Raw genomic sequence first — 10,210 nt, 5'->3', positions numbered from 1 at the left:
AGCAAAAAATAAATGAGATTAAATCTCCTGTAACTTTTACTTACAGACAAAATCCTCAGATAGCTCATTGTCATCATTTTATAAACACTGGGGTATGGTTTAATGCTGCCTACCACAAAAGTAATCGTAGGTTTCTGCCTTGTGTTAAATTATTTTTATAATGTAGTGCAGAATAAAGAGTAAAATCTAAAATAATAGATATAGACACAAGCAACAAAGTGCTGGAAAATGTCTCAAGTGAAGCTGTAATACCACATATTATTTTGAAGTAAAACAAAGCCAATTTTCCTAGCAACCTTTTTGTAGACTGCAGACACAATTCGGAACCATCTGGCTATCATGGAAGCTTTGGAACCCAAAATGGTATATACTGCACTTCTCTAAAATCCTTTAGCACTCACTGGCATTTAACATGTATTAAAACTACTAGCTTTCTACAGAGGTTGTTCCTGAAATTGTGTTCCCAAGGTTCATAGAATTTTAAGAAGGTAATATTGATTTTGAGGTATTGTCAATTTTACAAAGAGCCTAGTAAAATGGTCCATTTGCTGGGATTAGGCTGCATGTAATAATAATAATAATAATAATAACAATAATAGTAATAATAATAATAATAATGGAATTCATTGAATCCTCACCAAAATCCTAAATGAAAAATGGCAAGTGGCTGCTTTTAGGTTAGAATTATATTTGGTTAGAATTTGTATGAGAGAACTTTATAGTTATATAGGTTTCCTTAATTTTAAATGAACAAGCAATCTTTTATTAATTGATGTCATTTGACATGCATACAGAATATTTTAAAAGCTGGCATCTACAAGCAAAAAAATATGATGGAACAATTGATGAAAAGACTGCGAACTGTTTGGTGCATATTTACCTTATTTCTTCTAATAGAATACAAGGTCACTGAGGGTAATAACGATCACTTCCACAGAGTGAAGCATATTGCCCAGCTTATAACAATCCTGCCTTGAATGCATGCTGTTTACTTGATGTGTAAAGTAATAAAATAAGCTAGAGATTTCTAGTGGCATTGCTTACCTTTAAAATTATCACTCAGGATGATATGGTGCTTTTCCACAATTGCTTTATGCCCCAGAGAAGTTAGCCTAGACGGACCAGGATCTGACCTAGTAGAGTAATTCTTAAGTCCATTGAAGAGAGTGCCTCCAACAGTGAACCAAATAGGGAGTTGTGCTCAAAAAATTGTGCTAGGTCTCCTGGGATTATTAATACCCAGTGCAGCAACACTTACTATGTCTATTTCACTATTTCTGAACCCTTTTCTTAAACACCAAAGAATAAACAGTATAGAGAATGAGAAAAATCTGTTCAACAGCAACCTCATAAGGTCACAGGCTAGGGCTGTTGAGTATCATTAAGTGTATGTGAGTTTTAGTGCCAGTGGATGCACTGACTCTATCACATGCTAGAAGTGAAGAAACCACTGAAGAGTGTTGTGCAGCGTCTGTACCACATAAGAAGCAGCCGCTACCATTCCGTGTTGAGTCTTTACAAAGCATGTGATAAGGAAGTTATGTGTTTCTTTGCCATTCTGTTGTAGATTTAGCACCATAATGTAAAAAACATCCCCGTTTGGCAACATGAGTCTGAAGTTTTCAAAATCTAATTTTCCCCTCCTTCCTCACTGGAAAAAATATATATATATACTGTATATTGGACTTATACAGCTGCCACCTTATTCACTTAAAACAAAAACTGAATAATTCAGACAGACTTTAGGTAAGCAGTCAAGATGTGTCCTATCTTAATACTAAACTCAGATATAAACTTTTCGTAAGTCCAGTCTGCTGAATCAGCACAAGTCATGCCCACTGCCTAAATCATTGCCCTTATTTTGCAGTCTTGGTGACTAAGATAATAAATGGCCCTACTCAGTGGCAGCCTGGGTTATCGATCACATATCCCAAAATTTGGGATTTTTTTTTTTTTATGAGACTGAGTCTTGCTCTGTTACCCAGGCCAGAGTGCGGTAGCATGATCTCAGCTCACTGCAACCTCCAGCTCCCGGGTTCAAGCAATTCTCCTCTCTCAGCCTCCTGAGTAGCTGGGACTAAAGGCACATGCCACTACACCCGGCTAATTTTTCTATTTTTAGTAGAGACGTGGTTTCACCATATTGGTCAGGCTGGTCTCGAACTCCTGACCTCAGGTGATCTGCCCACCTTGGCCTCCCAAAGTGCTGGGATTATAGGCTTGAGCTACCACACCCAGGCAAAATTTGAGATATTCTAAAAGAGCAGCTCCACAACCACCAGACTGCCACTATACCTCAAATTCCCTCCATCACAGTCATTTCTTTGGGTTTAGGTATTATGATCCCTGTTAAAATGCACATGTATCCCTCAGTAAGGGTAAAACCTTAGGTGGTGTGATATGATGGAGAGTACAGACATTGGAACTAGTAAAATTTCATTTTGAAGCCAGGCTTCACTAAGTCCCAAATTTGGGTATTACCACACCTGTAAATTGGGGGCAATAGTACCCACTTTGAAAACTATTAATATGGGTACCTACAATACCTTACAGTCATCAAAAGGGACAATGTCCTTAGAGTACCTAACACATAGTAAACACTCTAATGGTAGCTCTTACTATGATTAATAATCTCATACACTCATGACCACAGGATCCAGAGCAGAACCCTGAAGATAGAGAAAGGGAACTAATACTTGTGGGGCTCAGAGACATTCAGTAAATTCTTTGGGGTCACACAGCTACTGAATAATAGATCAAGTAGTTGAACTCGTTTTCTCTGTCTCCAAAGCCCAGGTTTATGCCACAGAAACCTGCTGCCTTTTCTTGCATGTATGCAGCCTGGAAGAGAGTAGTGATCTGACAGCCTCAATGATTCATATTGTTTTGAAAATGGTTGACCCTGAAAGACTGTGTAGTCATATTAAAATATATAAAAGCTATACACAGGGTGAGTCTGTTTTCATAAAGGCCTAAAAGCATGCCAATTAACAACAGAGTCCATTTTGAAGCCATAAAAGAAACAACTATAGTGAAATCTAGAATGACCTGCTGGTATACGAAAATGGATTACGCTGAAACATGTCCAAGTCTCATCTGTATCCCATCTTCCCAAAATTCCAAGGAGCTATCAGCCCACATGAGTATCATAAAACCAGCCCCCAATCCAGAAAACCTAGCTTTGGGTCTGACATCCCTAATGGATCCCTTCCTCTGAAGTGCTCCCCTCCAAAGTAACCAAGGACCTCCCAGTAATCATGACTCTGAGGGAAGTGAGAATGCTGGCGGGGCAAGGTCACTTTTGTTCTCTGTCCCCATTCCTGTGCCCATACCAAGCAGGTAGCCAGCCTCCACTCCCCTTCACCTCAGGGAACATTTGTCTTGTGAGCAGACAGGCTACAGCCTGGCTGTTTTCCAGAATCCTAAACAACCTGATAGGATTATGCATAGGGGAGAGGGGACAGTGACTTGGAAGGCAGAAATGCAGGAGGAAAGTTTCTGTTCATGGGACATTAGGGGACCTCAGGGAGACAGGATCTCAGGGAAATGGCTTCTTGGTACACAGAAGGCTGGCTTCCAGGCATCAGAGCTCCAAGCCTAGGTAGAAGCACCCTCCCCAACTCACCCCTCCTGCCCCACCACTCTGGAGCAGAAGATATGCTAACCTTCACGGGACCATGTGGACTTGGACTGTGAGGATAGAAAGGACAATCATGATGGATTGAAGGTCCTACAGAAGTGCCCCCAATTCTTGGGTAATTCCTCATAAGAGGAAGGCCCCTCCGGTAGTAAATGAGATTGAACTTCAGTGGGATGAAGGAAAGATGAAGATTTAAGCTTCCACCTCTGAGAAAATTTGCCCTGAGATACACACTACACAGAAGACACAGCAGTCCAGTGCACACTCTTTATTACTAGTTAGGATCAGAAAACCCCTGACAAAGGTTGATTTTGGTGAGCTGGGCGGGATCTTACAGGGAAACTTGAAGACATCTTTAGCTTGGACTGGAGGCAGATCTAACCCACCACCCCTGAGCTCTACCCTGGATCCCTCCTTGCCTTGCAGCAGCTGCCTTGGGGGAGCCTGCAGAGAACACGCCAAAGAGGAAGGGTCCAGGGGCATTCCCAAGAGTGCTCGCCCCTGTCCAGTTTTATTTTTAACCCAATTAGTCCTCTCAAGAGAAACACCATCCATAGCCCACAGCCCTTATGTCTGTCTGTCTGTCCTTGAAATCCATTTTGTTCTTCATCCACCTATTGACTAGAAAGGGACTTGGAATTGGGGCAGCCCGAGGCTGAGGGCTGGAGTGTGTAGTGAATACTCCTCAGAGCACTGTCTTTCTTCAAGACACCCCAGTGGTCTCTCATGCAGGCTTACTGGCAGCCAGGAAAATATCTGTCCCTCTCAAAGGAGGAAATCAGCAGACAATCAGAAAAGCCCTGCCTGCACTTCTGTAAGACCACTTTCCTGAACTTTGCCACTGCTTATTTGTCTCACCTGCAAACCAATGAGACTAGCAGTTTGGTTACTCAAGACCTTTCATGCAAGTCTCTTTCACATTGCCCACAAAACTGCAAAAATGGATCTAGATGTTATTTAAATTGGTTTTACCTAAGGCAACACTACATGCAAGGCAAAGAAGATACCCCTGATCTAATTTGTATCCCAAATTGTGCTCTCTCCTATCTTCTAACCAACTCAGCAACAAGGATTATGATGTGTGCACCAAATAATAACCTATAAGTCTAGCTCCTAACACATATTAGACAATAACTATTTAACAAACTAAACGAAATTCATCAAAGTTGCTACCATCTACAGAATTGAACACAACCCCCCAAACTCTTCCAAGTTAATTCCTTGTCCCAATGGAAAAATTCAATTCTAACAAAACAATTCTGCTCTTCCTTTTCCCCCAATGAATGTCAAATCATCTCTTCTTCTCTGACTTCCTCTTACTCCTCTCTGCTGCAGCCAGTAAGTCTGCAGTCAGTCTCACTTTCTTTTGGCTTTGGAAGATCTTCTAATGGAACAGGTTCAGCTTCTTCAGCAACAAGCAAGTTTGGTGGGGCTGAGATACAAAAACAGAACCTCACCTATAAAACCAACAAAGCAAAATGAAGAAAACATGAAGATTGCAGTAGTTTCAAAAGGAATAATAGCATTTTCAAGGAAGTGTGGTGATTCTAAAATTTGTTTCCAAAGGAATAACAGCATTTTCAAGGAAAAGTACTGTTCCTAAAATTCAACATGCCTTCTAACTCTAAAATCACACAACTGCTCCCAGCCACATACATGGCTTTTTCAGGAAAAGGAGGGAAACAAAAAGGAAAAGAAAAGGCTTCATGACTTCAGCTTCTCCAGGGTATTAACCAATCAGCATCGGCCATCCAGAATCCACCACCTGCAAAATTTAAATGCAATCAGGAGAAATCAAAAGTAGTCCATCTCTGTTCAAGTAAATGAATAACATGAGAATATAAATGCATATATATTTGTATGTATGTGTATCCAAAACAACTTTTAAAATGGCTAATTTGGGTAATGGGATAATAAATTATTTTAATTTTCTCCATAATTTGGGGTTCAATTTTTCTGTGAAGTAAATAAGTTATACTTTAATCAGAAGAGGGTCTTAGGAAATTGGTTTCTCTTTGAAGTGTGTCCATTCTTACTTACCTTCCTGAAATCACTGAGTTTGTCCTCCACTCTCAAATGGCACACAGGCTTTCTTGCATTTATAGCAGGCCGTACGCCATGAAAAATTAATGGCTTTACACCATGGGCATTTCCAATTCATTGGAACTGGAAATGAGGCAGGCTTCTCCTGTTGCTGGGATCCCGAGACTTTATTCACTTTTGGTTTCTTGGCCTTCTGCCTCTGAGGTTGCCATTTCTTTGGGCTTTCTCTGACACCATGGCTCCTGCTGTCCCCCAGGGGAGTGTCCTGGGGCCTCTCTGGACCTTCTTCTGGTTTGCAGCTCCTGCTAAACACCAGGGTGGCCATCCCCTGGGCCCTCTCTGGGCTTCCTTCCTGGCTATAGCTCCTGTTGTCTCCCTGGAGGACAATCCTCTGGGGCCCCTCTGGGCCTTCTTCCTTGATATGACTTCTGCTGTCCCCCAGGGGAGTGTCCTGGGGCCTCTCTGGACCTTCTTCTGGTTTGCAGCTCCTGCTAAACACCAGGGTGGCCATCCCCTGGGCCCTCTCTGGGCTTCCTTCCTGGCTATAGCTCCTGTTGTCTCCCTGGAGGACAATCCTCTGGGGCCCCTCTGGGCCTTCTTCCTTGATATGACTTCTGCTGTCCCCCAGGGGAGTGTCCTGGGGCCTCTCTGGACCTTCTTCTGGTTTGCAGCTCCTGCTAAACACCAGGGTGGCCATCCCCTGGGCCCTCTCTGGGCTTCCTTCCTGGCTATAGCTCCTGTTGTCTCCCTGGAGGACAATCCTCTGGGGCCCCTCTGGGCCTTCTTCCTTGATATGACTTCTGCTGTCCCCCAGGGGAGTGTCCTGGGGCCTCTCTGGACCTTCTTCTGGTTTGCAGCTCCTGCTAAACACCAGGGTGGCCATCCCCTGGGCCCTCTCTGGGCTTCCTTCCTGGCTATAGCTCCTGTTGTCTCCCTGGAGGACAATCCTCTGGGGCCCCTCTGGGCCTTCTTCCTTGATATGACTTCTGCTGTCCCCCAGGGGAGTGTCCTGGGGCCTCTCTGGACCTTCTTCTGGTTTGCAGCTCCTGCTAAACACCAGGGTGGCCATCTCCTGGGCCCTATCTGAACATCCTTCCTGGCTGTAGCTTCTGCTGTCTCCCTGGGGGACAGTCCCCTGGGGCCCCTCTGGACCTTCTGATTTGTGGCTCCTGCGAAACACCAGGGTGTGCATCCTCCGGGCCCTCTTTGGACCTTCTTTCTGATTTTGTCTCTCTCTGTTCCCCAGGGGATCCATCCCCTGGGGTCCTTCTGTACCTTCTTCCTGGGAGTGGCATCCGCTGCTCCCCAGTGGGGCTGTCCCCTGGGGACTCTCTGACAGCGGGTTGTGGCACCCACTGTCCCCGGGGAGGGGCATTCTTTGGGACCTCTCTGAACCTTCTCCCTGGCTGTGGCTTCTGCTGTCTCCTAAGGGGAATGACCCCTGAAGGATTTTGGAACCTTCCTCCTGGATGTAGCTTCTCTGGTACCACAGAGGGGCCATCTCCTCCTGGAAGCCCACTGCAGGCCACGGGCAAGGTGGGTGGATCTCAGTAGGAGGCACCTGAAGTGGGACTGCTGCTGCTTCTGCCCCCATTACTACAGCAGGTGGTAGAGGTGGCAAGGATGGGAATTTCATTGGGAATGGTGGTGGGTGTGGGAATGGATGTGGCACTAGCAGAGGGGGTTGCATGCCCTGGGCCCAGGGACTCAGAGGTCCTGGCACATAAAGAACATCTGTCGGGGTTGGCATCTGGGCATTAGCATGTGTCCCCATGGCCACCATATCACTCTGCTGCTCTGTAGCCAGGGGACATGCCGCAGCCCCATTCTGCTCTGCTTGCGGCCCAGACATTATTTCATGGGCCAGTGGAGCGGCCTGGGGAAACCTCTCGATCTGGAGCAGCCTCCCGTACAGCCCATCACGCTCATTCAGCGCCTGCTGCAGGGCAGCCTGCGCGAGGTGCAGCTGTGTTGCCGCCACCTCATGCTCCAGGCGCAGCTGCTGCAGCTGGGACGTTAGCGCCCAGGAGGTCGCCTGGTGCTCCTCCGCATGCCTTTGCAGCCACTGAACGTGGTGCAGCAGCTCCTCCCGCTGCCTCGTGGCCACTCGCACGCTCAAAGCCAAAGCGCTCCAGGTACAGGCCCTCTTGATGGCGCGCGGCACCTGCGAGTCGGCCACAATGGCCTGAAGCCTGTCCTCTACCTCGTTCCACGGCCGCGAGCGGAAGGCCACGTAAAAGGCTAGGCCGCTGCCGTCCGTGAGGACTTCATTGTTGATGAACCTGATCACATCATTGTGGCGGAAGCCGCTGGCATGGTCCCCAAAATTCATCGCCATGGCGGCTGCGGCCTAGTCAAGCAGCTGCCTCACGGTGCGTCGCCTCGGCTGCTGCCGCCACTTCCGGTACCGGCTGCTGCCGACAACCAGTCCGCCCCTCACCTCCCCTTTCAGTCTTACTTTAGTCCTTGCTCAGTCCTGGCCTCTTCCTTGGCCTCCTTCCTCCCTCACTCCCTGGTTCTCACAAAGAGAGAAGCAGGTCCCCCTCGCCACACCGAACCCTACCGGCGACTCCACGACACGTCACAGAGAAAAGCTGAGTCGTGCCGCAAGGCTTGCTGGGACCAGCTTCATTTGGCACAGTGCTGCCCACAGGGAAAATCGGTGCGCTGCAGACTGTAGTGACCCAACAGAACCTTTGTTTCCAATAGCTTAGGAAGGACAATATCCAGTATCATGGAATGAATCCCTAGCCAGGTGATGGAGTTGGATAGGTGTATATATGGGTGCTGTTCTTGTCTCACCTCCATCTCTTGTACTCTCAATTACTACTTCAAACATTCCATAGAGTTAGTCATGCTATGTGCACCCTTCCCTTAGCTCCTAAACAGGTGAACTTAGAGTCCCTGTCATCAAGAAAAGCAAGTAATTGAGCCATGAAGGTCCTGTAAATTCATTTCCATCTTTATCTGGTCAACCCAGATCTCAGAGGGTATCTCTTTTTCCTTTGGCTAAATGCTCGTCCATGATCTGGATCTTCCCTAGGAGAAATGCTAAAGGGAGTCCTCTGGGCTGCACTAGACAGTAACTAGAATTCAAACAAAAACCACACGGTAAAGATAACAATGTAGGTAAATACACAAGACAAGATTAACGTATTTTTGGCTTGTAACTTACTTTTTTCTTTTTTTTTTTTTTTTTTTTTTTTTTTTTGACGGAGTTTCACTCTTGTTGCCCAGGCTGGAGTGCAGTGTTAGGGATCTCAGCTCACCTCAACCTCTGCTTCCTGGATTCAAGCAGTTCTTCTGCCTCAGCCTCCCGATTAGCTGGGATTACAGGCACCCACCACCATGCCTGGCTAATTTCTGTATTTTTAGTAGAGATGGGGTTTCACCATGTTGACCAGGCTGGTCTCGAACTCCTGACCTCAGGTGATCCATCAGCCTCAGCCTCCCAAAGTGCTGGGATTACAGGCTTGAGCCACCACTCCTGGCCCCAAAAATATTTTTTTAAGAAAAGAGAAAGAAGGCCGGGTGCATTGGCTCATGCATGTAATCCCAGCACTTTGGGAGGCTGAGGTGGGCAGATCACAAGGTCAGGAGATTGAGACCATCCTGGCCAACATGGTGAAACCCCGTCTCTACTAAAAAAAAAATACCAAAATTAGCTGGACGTGGCAGCGAGTGCCTGTAATCCCAGCTACTCAGGAGGCTGAGGCAGGAGAATTGCTTGAACCCAGGAGACGGGTTCAAGCACCCAGGAACCCAGGAACAGCACCATATATTGACTCTGTTTTGGGAAACTCCTTTAATGCTTACCCAGATCATTTATAATGCTGCGTTTGCCTTTACTTCCTTTGCCTTTACTTCCTGCTTGTGGCAAACCTGAAAGTCAGCAACAAGTAGAAGTATAGGGTCTTCTCAGGCCTTTTCTGAGCATGTCCAGTCTTGGGCATGTACAAGGCTTTCTCAATTCCCTGGTTTACATTATGGGTTTTAAAAGCCCTCATTCTCCCACATATCTCTTTTTCCCACCCTCTTTCTTCCCAGGATTTTTGGTCTATCTATTGCTTGTGTTGACTGCTATCCCTTGTCCCAGGCTGCTACAGCCAATACTTTTGCCTTTAAATGCTTTTGGTAAATGCCACCTGGAAAGCTGCCCCATCCCTGCAAATTCTGAGTCAGATGGGCAAAACAGAAGTAAGCCCTTACATCTGTCCTTCAGGGAGCTATCAGACAGATTAAAACACACAACCACAATTCTTTGAGAATAAGGTCTGTATTGCTCCATCTGGCACATGGCATCCTGTACCAGGAGTACAGGCTACTGTCTTCATGGCTGCCTCCAATCTAGTGTGTGGGGAAAGGGAGACAGGCAATTTGAAACACCAGAGAACTCCCTTACTGCAAGGCAGCAGCTTCTTTCTTCATTTGGCTTTCCCCTGGTTGTTATACGCTTTGACTAGATTCCAGAGTTCTGCAAAAGTTAATTCTGACAGTATTTTCCAGCTCCATTAGATGCTTTTATGA

At 46.2% G+C, this 10,210-nt stretch overlaps 1 protein-coding gene across 2 annotated transcripts; it reads right to left on the bottom strand.

Annotated features, from left to right (window-relative positions):
- Window positions 1-3,893: 3,893 nt before the first annotated feature.
- On the bottom strand, window positions 3,894-8,288 carry TEX13D (TEX13 family member D). 2 transcript variants are annotated; one of them, XM_024353227.3, is made up of 2 exons: window positions 5,681-8,288; window positions 3,894-5,097 (listed from the first exon to the last, which is right to left on the bottom strand). In XM_024353227.3, the coding sequence occupies exon 1, from the start codon at window positions 8,019-8,021 to the stop codon at window positions 5,691-5,693; it is 2,331 nt and encodes a 776-aa protein (XP_024208995.2). In that variant the 5' UTR covers window positions 8,022-8,288; the 3' UTR covers window positions 3,894-5,097; window positions 5,681-5,690. The 2 variants fall into 2 exon arrangements, with proteins under 2 accessions (XP_024208995.2, XP_024208994.2); XM_024353226.3 differs by having other exon boundaries at window positions 3,894-5,405; window positions 5,681-8,279.
- Window positions 8,289-10,210: the final 1,922 nt, after the last annotated feature.

The sequence above is a fragment of the Pan troglodytes genome, chromosome X, assembly GCF_028858775.2.
Source record: "Pan troglodytes isolate AG18354 chromosome X, NHGRI_mPanTro3-v2.0_pri, whole genome shotgun sequence".
NCBI classification, from domain to species: domain Eukaryota; kingdom Metazoa; phylum Chordata; class Mammalia; order Primates; family Hominidae; genus Pan; species Pan troglodytes.
This window is presented reverse-complemented; position numbering and strand designations above follow the sequence as displayed.

Coding starts and splice junctions, on each gene's coding strand:
- TEX13D (XM_024353227.3), bottom strand. CDS start 8,021: ATGGCGATGAATTTTGGGGACCATGCCAGCGGCTTCCGCCACAATGAT.